Source organism: Notothenia rossii (genome assembly GCF_949606895.1).
Source record: "Notothenia rossii genome assembly, chromosome: 9".
NCBI lineage: Eukaryota > Metazoa > Chordata > Actinopteri > Perciformes > Nototheniidae > Notothenia > Notothenia rossii.
The window spans coordinates 25399709-25415032 of record NC_136907.1 but is presented as its reverse complement, the minus strand read 5'-3'; the positions used below and the strand labels follow the sequence as shown (position 1 = coordinate 25415032).

Below are 15324 nucleotides of genomic sequence, written 5' to 3'. Positions count from 1 at the left end.
TACTGAAGCATCTAGAGTGTTTTTTTAAGTGCGGTTTAATGACTGCCGTTTTTAGGGCCTTTGGAAAAATACCTGAGTGAAGAGATTTGTTTACTATATGAAGTAGATCTGAGGCCATGCAAGGAAATACATCTTTGAAAAATCCTGTTGGAATAATATCAAGGCAGCAGGAGGAGGATTTCAGAAGTTGAATAATGTCCCCAAGGTTTTTATCATTAATTTGATGGAATTGTGTCATTATGTCTGAATTGATATTAGGTGGACATAGGGACAACACATTTGCTGTACCTGATACAGAGGCACTGACTGCTTGTCTGATTTTCTGAATTCTGTCAGTGAAGAAGGAGGCAAAATCATTGCACGCCCTGGTGGATAGAAATTCAGAGGCTACTGACACTGTGGGGGCTAGTTAGTCTATTGACGGTAGCAAACAAGGCATGTGTATTGTTTTTGTTTTTGGTAATGATGTCAGAGAAGAAAGACTGTCGTGCCTTTTTCAATTCCAAATTATAAAGGCCAAGTCTCTCTATAGATTTCAAAGTGAACCTTGAGATTTGCTTTTCGACATTCTCTTTTTTCTGTTTTCACGATCATGGCCTTTCTGGATATATTTTCTTGCCAGACACTTCCTTTACCTTAGTTGGAGCAATGGCATCTATAACATTTTTTATTTTTGAATTAAAATGATCTACTAGCTCATTTACTAAGATGTTAGCAGGGGCAAGTGTGGAAGAAAAATTCTGAGTAAACATTTCCCTAGTATTTTCAGTTAAATATCGCTTTGTGGTTACCTCTTTTTGAACATTTTTGTGAACAGAAATAGAGCTCTCAAAGAAAACACAGGAATGATCAGAGAGTGCAACATCAGTCACCACAACCTTAGAGATATTCAGACCTTTTGAAATGATTAAGTCCAGAGTGTGCCCCTTATTGTGCATGGGCTCGATCACATGCTGAGTCAGTCCATACCAGAGGAACTTTCATAACAGCGTTGTGATGCCAAACAGCGGGTAGCACTGAAGCGGTCGGTAAATGCCGCTGAACCACATTAATAAACAATTAACCATGGCACTCTGGAGAAAAGTACAAGGGTTGAGAAGTAGTTATTTTATTTAATCTGGCTTCGTATGATTAAAAGCAACACGATCATCGACCCGACGCCGTTGGGGAGAAAATCAGCGACGTAAACGGTGACGTCATGACGCAGCAGCGGCATCACCAGTCGGGCTCTGGGCGGCGTGAACAAAACGGGGGCTGAAAATAAAAACCGGTTCCGAACCAGAAAAGCTCTAGCACGGAGCTAGAACGGGAACTGCGTTGGTGTGAAAGGTGCATCAGACAGTCATGCAGTGAAATGAAAGGCCAACTTCATCACTAAGGACCCTTCAAACCCCCTTCGTCACTCCTTTCAACTACTCCCATCAGACAACCGCTTTAGAACACCCAGGAAAATAACTAACAAAAACTCTTTCATTCCCACTCCACTTCATTTCAAACAAGGCCAAATAGACTTTTACTACTTTTTAATTCAGCTTTGAATCTCTGCTTTTATATATTTTAGGGGCCATTTTGTTGTCATTGTAATATAAAGTGGTTCTTTTATGGGTATTTTGATTCTGTGATATAACTCCTAAGTTAGGAACATTTGTATTATGTGATATAATAACATTTTCTGAATCTTTAATCTTCCACCCAAGCATTTTACTTTGATCATTTTGAAAATTGGGATGATGTGTTTCGCCAAAAACTCTAAGTCTGCAGTGAGTCTTTCAACTCTTGCTGATATAGTGTTCTCTCTTTGCTTTTGTTCATCTGTTTTGTCTTTTTTTTATTTCAGTCAATTTTGATTTATATCACCTTAGTTTAGCTTTTCCTTTATGGGAGTTTTTGCGCAAGTACTTTTTGGCTGTTGATCTATTTTTCCTGTTCTAGGTTCATATTATTTTTTTACTTCTTGTGAGATTTTTCTGAGATTATTTTCCCCCTACATTGCTGTTTTTCAGAGCAATGTTGGTGAGCTGTTAGAGGATGTTATTTGTGTTGATGAAGGATGCCCGCTCTCCTGAAGAAATTGTCAGACTAGATCTCTGAGGAGTGAAATATTAAAGCACCATATGGCTGTTAGTAAAACTGCTTACAGTGGAGAACTTAGAAGATATGGGCATGGTCACTTAATACAATCAAAGGGATTGATGTATCAGTAATGTCTTGTATAACTGAGTTACGAGTGAGGGAAAAGTCAATGCTGGAGTATGTGTGAAATGGCAGTGAAAAGTATGAATATTCATTCACTGTTGCATTATTTATACACCAACTGCTACATCCTAACTCCTCCATTTATTGCTTTATTGTCTCAGTGATTGCCATTTCCTGCCACTTATTGTTGATTGGTCTATTGTTGGGTGTTATATTATCCCTTCCAATATTGGTTTAAGAATATGTGAAACCATTTAAGGCAAATACGTGAGAAAAATGTGATATAAATATTAACAATTATAAAATCTATGTTGTTATTTGCTGTTATTGATGAGGAATCTACCTTCTGGGTCAGTAATGTTTGATGAGTTAATGGGACCTTCTTGTGAATTAGTATGGAAAGTCCTATTTGCAATATTTGCAGTGAGCAAAGACAATTGACTGAATACTGATGACTGTAATGTTGAAGCTTATGAATTTAGGTTAGGGAAGGATTGAAGGTTTTTCAGATAATGCGTCCTTGTAAAGCACAAGGACCGAGTGTAGGTGAATTAATATGTGCTTGTGTGTTGCTTCAGTTTTTAGTTTAAATTAAGTTAAAATTATTAATACAAACAATTGAAAAACAAAACAAATACCTACTGTCTTATGATGTTCTTATGTTAAGATGACGCCAACCACTCCATGTACATTTGTTGGTGCTGAGAATGTAAAAGTAGCATTTAAATCCCTGATGCTGTCCCGCAGTTTAATTGATCTAGATAGTAACTTTGATCCCAGCCAAAATATACAAATTAATGAGAAAAAAATGTGATGTGATATTGGTAGATATTGGATGGGCCCCATTATGGGGGGAAAAGTGCGGGCCTCACAAGTAGAGAACACAAGTATGTGTGTCTGTGGCACTTCAAATAAAGTACACTTTGATTTGAGCATGCTGTCAACATGCCCCTCATTTACACTTAATTCATGCTCAAAATATATATATAATAAAATATTTCACTTTTTCCAAAAATGTTCGTCCAAAACCTGCTGATATCCAAATATAAAAAAACATCTGTAGATCTGTATTATAAATGCACAGATCTACAGACATGAGGTACCAGTTGTTGCTTTTGCTGCATCTGTGATAATGTAAAATTATAAAGCCTTGTTTCAGTATTTATAATTTTCTTTGTTACAATTAAATCACATAACTGCGGGAAGATAGAATGTACTTCTCGTGTTGGGATTCAATTTCGTATTGTTCATTTAAATGAAATCGACCAAAGACCATTAGACAGTCCCTTGTAACAAGATTAAAGAGTAAGCAACCATTGATTTACCAAAGGTTAAGAGAACGTTTTTTGACGCAATGACCTTACACAATGATAAGATATAATGATGAGTTTGCAACCCATGCCTTAATCTAATCAGTATGTCATTGCTTCAAACTTGTCAAAGGCTTTGTGAATTACATTTGTTGTACTCTTATAGGCCTTTTCCACAACACAACACAACCTGGTAAATTGAGATATATGTTCTGAATACTTTGTCAGAGAGTTTTTGCTTTTACCATATTCTAGGCATCAGTGACATTACACTCAACCTGCTTAATGGCTCCATAATTGAACATGGAATTATTTGATGGTGTATAGAAATGCCATATTTTGCAATGGCTGTTGTCTATCACATGGCTACTGCAAGCTTCAAAATCAGTTAAGAGGGTGAGAGACCTTTGCTCTTTTTGTTCACCCATGTCACAAACCCATCAGATTTGACCCGGAAAAAATGAGGCAGAACCCATCCTTCGTTCTTAAAAGCATTGGGAGTTATCACTTGGATGCCTCTCATCCCTAATCTTACAGGGAGAATAACATGCATCACAACAATGCCCTGTGCATGTTACTTGAAATGAACAGGCACACAACGACGAGGAGCAACTCTTTGTCCGTTATGCCGTCAAAAGGGTCTAGGCGTTGGCATTACAAAGGGATAATGATGTCACCATTATGGCTCTTCCTGCTCTATTTACATATTCCTTGCATTTAATCAAAACTGTATCTTATTCTGAGCTGATATTGTTATTGGAATATCTTCCTTTTTATGTAGAAAAACAGTGATCCAACTGCAGGAGCCATTTAACTGTGATGAGCTATTTTTCTATAACCGTTTTGAACACAAGAACGCTATTAGCCACTGCGCTAAAGCCTGAAAAGCACAACTATTGGCTAGACATAAACCTTTATGTAACAATGCTTTACAGTTACTGGTCTCAGCCATAATGCCTCATGTCAGTTATTACTGATGATGTTGTAATGATGATGAGAGATTTCTGCCTTCATCTACCTTCAGAAGAATGAATACACTTTTTTCAAACAGTTCTGTTGGCCAGTGTAGTTGCCCAGCAGTACATGGGGGCCTGTAGCATATGTTTGATCTTTGAAGCAAATATATAATGTAGGTATCCGCTGATCCAACTTAAAGGGCATTGAAAGGCAATTTCATGGCCTCTTAGGGCTGAGTATCCTACACTTTTGAATAGTTGAATGCATTAGATAGCAATGTGGGTTGGTCTATCCACCATTTTTTTATCCAAATCAGGTTTATTGCCAAGTTGGTTTACACATACAAGTAATTATTTCTATTACCATTCACTTTTTTGGGGATGATTCCGAGACTTCTATCCTCTAGCGCCAACAGCAGGTTGACATTTGTCTTTCAGAGATAGATATTGGACAAATTATCTTGCCATTTGGATATTCAAGGTCTTTGCAAACACTCGTGATCCCCTGATATTTGATCAACCACCTTCATCAAGTCGATGGTTTATTGGTGCACGACACATTCATGAACAGCTGATATTTTTAAATACATAAAGTACATAAAGTACAACCCGTAGCATGAATTGTAAAAGGACTTGAGATGTATTAAGTACATTTCTATAGCTCAATGTTCACATCTTTGCTGACTTGACACTTGCTTTGAAATAATAGAATGAATCTCTTAAGTGGCTTAATGTTTCTGCTTACATTACCCTTTGTTATTTGGCGATAGAATTTGGAAATTACCATGATATTAGTTACTCAATGTTCTGTCCAGCCCTGACTTTAACCTTGACTAATACAGTTTGCAGTGTTAAGAAAATATATGCATCGTTTTCTATTTTAACAATTTTGTTATAAAGAAGACGGCTTTTTCCTGCCATTTTTATACCCCCAGTGAATATAAAACATGTGCTGTCTTAAAATTCCTTGAGCACAGAAACTGGGGGCAGTGAGGAGTAAAAAGCATATATGTGAGAGAGGACTACATTATGAAGGAATGACTCAAGACTTGGTCCTGGCGACCGATTGTGAAGGAAGCCTTGAAAAAATGGCTTAACCACTCATGTTACATTACTGTAGTTCACACATTATTAAATAATATGGTATCTGTGCAACAATGATTAAGTCAATTAAGCATATGTGCTAATGATCAAACACAGCAGAAGTGCGCTGAGCGTGAACATCTCGCATAGAAAGAGTTTCCCGCTCTCTGAATGCTTTCAACCCTGGATCATTGTCCATTAAAACTATTATATTCTCCCTTTAAAACAGACACATAGACAGTTCAAAATTAACATCACAAGACAGCGGTCTTGTAAGCCTTGCACTGAATGTGTAGCGAGCTCATCAATGCTTTAAAGATATGTTCTATGTGGAGCTAAGTGCATGATGGGGGCTGTGTATTTCTGGCACATTTTTCTCGTTGAAGTAGAGAACACAGGTCCCGGGACCTCCTACTTCAAGCTCTGGAATGCTTCCCTCTCAACATTATTGGGCTTCCTGACTTAGAAATGAGGCGCTGGGCCCCACATGACCGGAATACTAGTTCCTCCTAATGAGCCTGAGTCCTAGAGTGAGAGACATTTTACACAATGTAGCTCCGAGGCTGCAAAGGCTCTTATAAAAATGCAACAGCCAAGTACTTGTTTAACAGTCAAAAGCGATGAATAATAACAGAAAAACAGGGAAAACACTGACAGCATTCATTTTTTCCCTGAAGTGATTTTATTACAAAGTTCATGAGGACTTACAGTATTACAAGAAAATTTGTCAACATGCGAAAACAGAACGAAGCAGAACACAGGAGTTTAACAAACTGGTAAGATAAGACGATCCACTGTTCACGATAAACATAAAAACTGATTAAGTCCTCAGGAGGTGGGAGCCGGTGAATGACTACAGTGCAGGCATAGAACGGCCACATTCACACTGACTCAGCAAAGGTCAATCAAACCAAGGCAAGATTTGCACATCTCAGGAAAACATGTTACAATTTTTATATGCCATCGGCTTTTCTCAGAACTTTTAGAAAGCTTCACTTGTATGTACATAAAACTGTACAAAAACATGGCATCACAAGCATTTTATCCTATATAAATATACCAACAATTAGGATAACAACTAGATTCTCTTTTGCAAAGACATATTTTCAAGGCAATTGTCTTGTGTGAAAAAAGATGAAATGTTCAGTTAATTTCAGTTCGTTTTGGGAGAGGGCCTTTTGAATATGAACCAGCACTGACATTTCAGAAAGGAAAAAGAAAAAGAGTAAACAGTTTCTACCAATTATCTTTGGAATTCATGCTAAAATCGCTGTCTGTTCAACAGCAGACGCAGGGTGGTGGAGATCTATGTACACTATACCACCAAAAGATGTCATTATTTTTTTCACACAACCAGTTTTTCTAAGAGTCTTTGATCAGTAAGGAAACAAAATTCCATCTTGCCAATTTCAGTTCAGTAATTTCTCCATCTTTCTAAAGAAATGATCACCATACGATACACACCACAGAGAGGCAAAAATATACTCAAGTGAACATTAAATCAATGTTAAGTACAAATTAAACATTATTCAGTGTATTTAGGTGCTTCATGATGTCCTCCTACTTTAATCAAGAGGAACTGTCTGTGTTTGCGAGAGAGGGAAACACAGTTCATTCAGCATGAGTTCAAAAGAAAGGTCAAACCTGGTGATATATCGTTCCAGGGGTGAGTAGCAGGAGGTCATTACCGACTCGAGAGAAAGAATCCAACTCATTAAGCCAGGGCTTGTTTTTTATTTTGCTGAGCACCTAAATCAAACTCCCGTCATTCCGTTCAGAGTCACAACCGCTGATTACGACTTATCTGCTAAAAGCCACGCCATTTATTTCATGTATTAGCGATCAAAGAGGCAAATCTGAAGATACCAGATTTCCAAAAGCGATAAGTGTACTTTGGCTGGAATCAGGTTAACCCCCGGAGATAAATCTGGATATGAAGCATAATAGGAATTGAGTCAACGCATTCAAATAGAAATAGTTGTGATGGAGGCTATGTGACATTGGTTTTATCACTCACAGCTATCTTTCTCACTTATCATCAATTCCAGGTCAGCGATCTTACCCACTGCTTTGAGTTTGTGAAGCGGCTATCCGCAGCTCCGAGAGGGGTGCTGGGGGAAGCCGTGGGGGTTTAATCACAGTGTATCATGGCTGTTGTTTGAATTTTATTTCAGTTGCTAAATGGCTTTGAAAACGGCATAATGTGCTTTCTCCCCCTCAAGGCAGGATAATCGCCCACCTTATTTAATCATGGCCATGTCCAGTAATTTCCATATGTTTCCAGTTTAATTATTCTAAACGCAGCTTTCAATGGCAGTGTGATGAGGTAAGTGCTGATAAAAATACCCCTTTTAACTGATTGTAGCTCTGCGGGTGGATTTGCATTATCTGGTGGGTGCCTTGTCCTGGGGGTGTGCTCACGCATGCCCTAGCTCAGGACTCATTACTCACCCTAATTAGGAAATGTCCATTCACCCTTACTCAGAGACACAATCTCACGATGGAAATACTCTGCAGAGGTGAAAGGTATCTACAAATCTAATCAAATCAAATCAATGTTTAAATCAAAGACACCGGCCGGCCCTACAATGCTGTAAGACAGGCTAGTGTTGTCATCATTAACATCCAATTACTGACTAATACACAGTGTCCTTCAGACATATCCTTCAGATTAACTTGGAAAATCTTTGTAGAGATAAATGAAGCCCACGGGCATGCTCTATTTTTTATTCTCTGTTCGATAGCCAGAGGAGGAAAAAATGCCTAATAATTTATTAAGCATGTTGTCCTCAATAGAGGGGAACTCATAATTAACAGGAGTTGAAGTGATTCCAGTTTGACTGTATTCTCTGTTTAAGCTCAACAATATTCTGCGTTTGCAATCAAATATTTGTTTCCCTCATTTTAGTAACAATAACTTCAAAGATGTATTTTCATTCAATATCCTTTTATTCCCTCATTTCATTGTGTGCTCTGTATTGTTTCCACCTTTGAAGAAGTACATATCTATTGACAACTGATACTCTAAAAAACAAAGAAAGTATTCTCAACATCAAGCACTCGTGTAGTGATATTAGCTTCCATAAGTGCTCAATGTTTTGCAGTGTTTCTCTAAGCTCAAGTGCCTTTTTATGTGAATACCTCCTTATGCATTCAATAGATCTAGAGAAGTTCTTATGGGTCTTGAGGGGTAAAGGACTATGAGCGTAAAGGGGGGACGGGATTGCGAGAGCTCGTCTGATTGTCACGACAGATATGAGCTTTTCGGACTGAAACATTTTCATCAACAGAGTGCGTCACATGGTTTAATATGAAAAGCCAATCAGAATATGTCCAGTGAGTACTCTGCGGTCATTTTGACTCCGGGGTACTGTGGCCAAGTCAACCGTTTTCATGATGAACGATAGGTCACAGTGCCGAGAGTCAGTGGAACATAATGTCAGTTTAAATGTTGCCACACAGCTTTCTTCACCAGTGGCAGAGCTCTGTAGGGAGCAGAGGTAAAGGCCATTCTACTATGATTAGGGGTCTGAAATGTGTGTGTGTGGGTGTGTGTGTGTGTGTGTGTGTGTGTGTGTGTGTGTGTGTGTGTGTGTGTGTGTGTGCGCGTGTGTGTGTGTGTGTGTGTGTGTCTGTCTGTCTGTCTGTCTGTCTGTCTGTCTGTCTGTCTGTCTGTCTGTCTGTCTGTCTGTCTGTCTGTCTGTCTGTCTGTCTGTCTGTCTGTCTGTCTGTCTGTCTGTCTGTCTGTCTGTCTGTCTGTCTGTGTGTGTGTGTGTGTGTGTGTGTGTGTGTGTGTGTGTGTGTGTGTGTGTGTGTGTGTGTCTGTCTGTGTGTGATTTTGTGGAGCGGATAAATGCCCACCACAATATCGAGCTCCACTTCAGGAGATTGTTTCAATCAAGTTTAAACAGCAGCAGCAAAGAAAAGCTTAAATATGCAAAACATTCTGAGGCAATTTCTTTTTTCAGCGTATGCCAGACAAAAATATATGTAAAACACACCATTGAAATGTATTTACAGCACTGTACATTAATATAGACTGTTTCATTTGATGTTAGTCAAAAGTGTAATGCCTTCTGATAGGGCCTGACTGTCTGTCTATTGAATGATATCTAATAATGGCACAAGAGCACTGACCACAACTTTCAAATTCAAGAGATCACTTCACAGAATGGTACTTGGCTAACTACAACAATAATTAGTTACTACTAAAGTAGCATTTGCCATCTGCACTTCCTTTTGATTTGTTAGAATCAAATCCATCCGGATTTTGTATAAATTAATGAGTGAGTGCATCAATCGACTTTGTGGAATTCTTAATAAATATGCTAATAAATTAATAATTTAAGGAGGAACTGACAGAAAACAAGTGTTCATGCCAGTGATTGAATGCGTCACAGCCTATTGTTACCTACAAAACGGGCATTGGCTTTAGCATGTGTACAGCCTGTTTCTCCTTCTGACGTGGGTGTAGCTTTTTCCTCATTTGTGCACCAATCGGATGACGGCATTCCTCACAGGTAAATTTCCCTTTTTGGAGTGTGGGCCGAGGGGGGGGTGAGCGGGAACTCAGAGGCCACGCTCAGGGGCATCTCCTCTAAGGGGCAGTCCTGACTGGCATCGTTACCGCTGTTGGAGTAGGCACTGCGGGAGGGCGGGAGGCGCGACCGGGGCTCCTCCCCCCCCAGCCTGGCGCTCCCGTTGGCTAGGCGTCCCAGGCTCCCTCTCTCCTGGTAAGGCACGAAGGTGGAGAGTTTCGGGGGGTTCCTGGCCTTGCGAACGGGGGAGGGATGCCCAGGCATCCAGCAGGCGTCTGAGTGGCCCAGCTCGCTGCACTCGTTTGTACAGTTTCCGGTCATCGCCACATCAGGGAGCGAGCGGATATCTGTGGGCGGAAGAGAGAAAAACTATAAGAGACAGCTTCACAGTGGTACAAGAAAGTTGTAAAAAGGCATTTGTGAACATAAATGGTGTCATCTGAAACACCCCATGAAGCCCACCATACCCCCTCCTCTGCGTCTTTGCAGCTGTTGCTAAGCAGTCAGCAGCAGTTGCTATGTAGCTGTTGCTATGCACTGTGTAATGAGCACTTCGGTGTGTGTAGTCCACTAGCTGATGTGATGCATTCAGGAGATGGGGTGCTGTGTCTCTGTCATTTAGAAGTGTCCAACAGCAGTTTGTCTGAAATGTTTGGAATATATCACTGCATTGTTAACAAGTTCAATACAGCGAACATTGACTTCTATCACATGATATGTGTGGACTTTAAATGGTGCTCCATATACATTTCCACATAGAAAGACAGCAAGAAAAAGATAACATACCACGGAAATACCGACACACATACTGTAAAGAGGCAGTGTTTGGCTACAATAGCTGGAGGCGAAAGCACTGAATGAGTTATTGATTGACAGTGCTAAAATGAGTTCCCTGCCCTTGATTTCGATCCATTTTTTATTCAACTGCTCCTAATTAAATAAATGGGTCTATGACCTAGTGACCTCATTTAAATGTACAAGCTGTAAAAGCTCCAAAAAAGTTTGCCTCAAACATCACTCCAGAGTATAACACACTTTCTGAACTCACTGTAGAGCTGCCATGAAGAAGAACCCATGTACTTGTTTACCAGAAATGTGCAGCTGGCACCTAATAGACTTGTTAAGCAGCCCACCTGTTGACAAGCTAAACACACAGAGCCCAGATGTAATGGAAATACCGCTCAATTTGTCTTTGTTATGCCGTCAGACTCAGACTAGGACAGCCCAATCGATGTCTCTGAAGAAAAAGAGCAGACAACTAAGATCTGTGAGAGTGCGATGTCACCCTCCATGTAAACTTTTGATTGCCGTGATAAATGCATTACTGTAATGCCTTGGCGCTGTCCACACCATGAAAGCACCCGTCCATCACGGGACATCTTGTTTTGTGGATCCAGCACAGTGTGTAAAAGAGAGTCAATGTATATGTGGATAATGTGGAGGGTGCTTCACACAAAGAGAAGATGTTGCTGCATGAGAATGATGCAACCACAAGAGATGACGTATTAGAGGCAGGAGTGAGGGTTCACAGCTAATAGAGCAAATGCTATCTTCGCAGTGTGCCTTTGAGACGTTCCATCAGTTTTGTACTCATGACCAGTGGCTATAGATAATTATCTCCACAAAATGTCAGACCTCTAAGGCCCGGAAAAAACAGCATCCGGCCCACCGAGGCTTCAATCAATCAGATCCCAGACAGAAACAGCTTTGGTAATGGCAAGGCATGCTTTAATATTTTAAAATGCTTAATGAAAAGTAGTGGAGTGTATTTGTTCTCATTTCGTTTTCCTTATTTGTGTCTAAAGATTCATTTCTCATGGTTAATCCATATACAATTCAATTGTTTATAATGAATGCATAGCGCAATCTATTGTTGCCGTTAATCTCATTGTTCCAATAATCCTAAATTGCTAGATGTTCAGGCTATTTAATACGTTTACTTTACAATTGAGCAATGTTCTGCCTTATCCATGCTTAATTATATTATTGTGCTTAAGTGGCAAATTCTTCTCCCTGTTTACAAGGCCGATGTCAATGATTCTTTTTGCAAATGAATGAGCAGCACTATGCCTGATTAAAAAAGAAGAAGACTGAATGTGGTGCTCCAAAAAAAGGACAAGGCGAGAGCGTGCCTGACTGCATCATGCATGATGATTGGGAGTTTCATTTTTCTGAGCGCAGCTAAGAGCGTTGTCTGTATGCATCACTGCTGCGAAATGGACTCTTGATACAAAAGATGTTCATGGGAAGAGAGTTTGGGGAGAGGGTTGAGGAGTACGCTTCTAAGCACAAGCACAGTCGTGTAGGCATCTACTCCGAAAGGATTTCACACTTGATTAAAACCTCTCCACAGCTTCCAGGAGGTTTATGCCACACCAAGCGGCCTTGTGTATAAAAGTCTGCAGAGCTGCACAACCGAAAAATCTGTTTGTGGAGCGAAAAAAGGTACATTTACACCGGTCTTCTAAAACACCTCCCATTTTACAATGGGCAATGTTTCTTCTTAATGGATTTGAGTTTATATTTGCATTTACAAATCCTTAACTTAATCATACATGCACATAGAACTTACATTTTGTCCGATATGTTTCATATTTCATATGTATTATATAATCTCTCTTTTAAATCATTCACGGAAATAAAATTACTGATGCCACATCTTTACTGATTGTCAGGTTGCTAGGTTCAGAAAATATCATTTGCTCTTAATGATGCTAAAAGAAAACATGTAAGGGGAAAATGATGCCATGCACCGTTGACAGGAATTAAAGCGCATTATGAAGCATGCTCATCATCATCCAGGGCCAGAAAATCAGCAATGACAGCTAAAGCTTGCCAAAGTCTGCCATTTTCTTCCAAGAATGCCAAAGCACACATCGCACGCCATCGACAGAGAACACAGATGCTCTAACGCCAGCTATTTTAGTAGGCCATTACCTTGTCTGTTGGTGTTTCATCAAAATTATATATGGTTTTATTTATAAAGTATGACATAATTGTCTGTTTTCCATACAAATAGATACAATGGGAGGCCTATATTTAACAGGGAGCTGTGAGGTTGGAGTGACTGTGCTTCTGCATGCTGCCACTAGCCTTCCATAATGCGTGTTATTTCCCTTCAAGTATTTCAACATGTAGTAATAATAATAAACCGAGTACAGTACTTATGTGTTATGATGGGGTGTATCATTTGTGAAAGCACATATTTTTACACTTGCTCGTGCTGACCTTTCTCTCGCACTCAAATCTATCTCTACAAAAATCAATACGGATAATTATACTTTTGTGTCTGCCTTCCGCTGTGGCCACACTAGCCATCTGTAAGCGGCTCACAGCGTGGCAGAATTCCATCTGCTCCGCACATCTAAAAACACACTCCCACACTCGACCATTGTCTGAATATTTTAGTGGACGCGATGAAATGAGATGAGTCAACCATTAGGGCGACCGGAGCAGCCAAAGGGGGTGAGAAACTACAAATGTCCCTGCCCACTCAGGCCTGTCTCCTTCCGTATGTCTGCTGTACCTCTGAAATACATTTGCAGTCTAGAACAAACCCCTCTCAAGTCTTGTATGTCATGTATGGACTGTCCATGTACATTGGTGGGCAAAGCACAGCACTGGTATGCCAGTGGCAACAGGCTGACTGGATTTAGAGAGCTTTTGATTTGGTTTTTGAAGAGCGGTGACTCAATGACATTTCTGACTCCCCGCGCAGCAGAGTTCCTTTCCTCCAGACTGGGAGATAGATTGCACCTGTAGAGCTCTTTTATATTAGGTTAGCCCCATCTGCTTGCTTAAAGCAATAGCATGAACAAAACGAAAGAAAAACAGTCATTTCCACTTCCAACCTTCACTACCACACTCGCAGTTAACCTTAGCAAAAATCTTTCTTAAAAGCACCTTCACTGCAGTAGCATAACATGCACAGTGCAGTTCCAGAGTAAGGGTACACACATAGCTTAGCCCCCCCTCCCTTTCCCTAGGCTGACAGATACATGTGAGGGGTGGGTTTGCATGCGGCTTGCATCAGGGTGCCAGTGGGAGGTGTTGAGTGTCTGAGGCAGGCTTCCACATCGTCTGATCCCCTGCCCACGGGCATGGGGGAAGCTGCCTCTTCCTGAGATTTCACACCGCTCCTCTCTGTTTGATTGCAAATGCTGCCTCTCCCCACCGGCTGCTATCCACCGTGTGCGCCACACCGCTATGATCGATGGCGAACAAATATAAGAGGCCCACAGCTCATGGAGGGATAACGGGGGAAAACAGCTACTATTGTGTGCGCGAGTGTTATTAATGGTATATTTGTGGTCCCTGCAAACAGTTTACAGTGGTAAATGACCAAGATTCAGGGAAGAAAAAATAAGAAATATCCCACATTGGAGCAGACATTAGTGTCTGGTGCGGGCTATCAGTGTAATAACTGGGTGTGAAGGCATTCTGTGCTTGTCATACTTTGTGAAGAAAAACAACAAGATACCAGGGTTTTGTGTTTCTTTAGCTGTGACATGTCAAGTCTTGTTATTCAAGTGTTCACAACAGTTTTTCGCAGTAAGCAGAAGCCACCAAAAAACAGTCTTTTTTAAATGTATTTTTCTCCAGAGGGGAGCATTTTGAACAGGAGGGGAAAGTTGCTACAAGCAAGCAACCATAGTGTTGACGCACACATTTTCCTTGCTCATTGTAATGGAATACAAAAGAACAATGGTGGAACTTGTACCCTCAGACGTGCACTTTTGCAAAAATTTGAATGTGTAGTCTTGAAGGCTTTGTCACCTTGCCTGTACAGAAAGTAAAATTAGGCTAGAGCTAACCATTTAAGTCACAATACTGTGCTGATTTCCTGTAGATAATTGCTGTGCATTCATTTTTTACAGCATGTGGTTTACATACCTGCATTGTTGGAAAAGTTTTATTTTCTAACTATTTTGAAAACAAGCCAATGCATCCCTTTATGCAGCCATGGAAGGCATTCGTTCCATTCTGTTTCGTTTCTAAAGCTCTGTTTGCACTGAAACCTGAGGGGGACCTCTAGTAATTTGTGATAATTGCAGTTGTCGCAAATTACCTCATAATTCACCAAACATGGAGGTCATGGGATAAAAGTAGTCCTTTGCTTTCGGCATATGTCATTTGGGATTGATTTTGAGATTTTTCGCTACGTTATTTGTTTTCTGAAAGGGAAAATAAGCATTTTAGGAAGATCACTCTCAGTGGTTTAAAGTAAATGAGTGCACTCTT

General features: G+C 40.2%; 1 protein-coding gene across 1 annotated transcript in view; it reads right to left on the bottom strand.

Moving 5' to 3' along the window:
* Positions 1-6220: 6220 nt before the first annotated feature.
* Positions 6221-15324, bottom strand: part of pcdh1a (protocadherin 1a) — a 100002-nt gene continuing 90898 nt past the window's right edge. Inside the window, exon 5 of the mRNA XM_079651629.1 lies at positions 6221-10430. Coding sequence (XP_079507755.1) covers positions 10060-10430 — 371 coding nt within the window. The 3' untranslated portion in view covers positions 6221-10059. The remainder of the gene's footprint in view (positions 10431-15324) is intronic.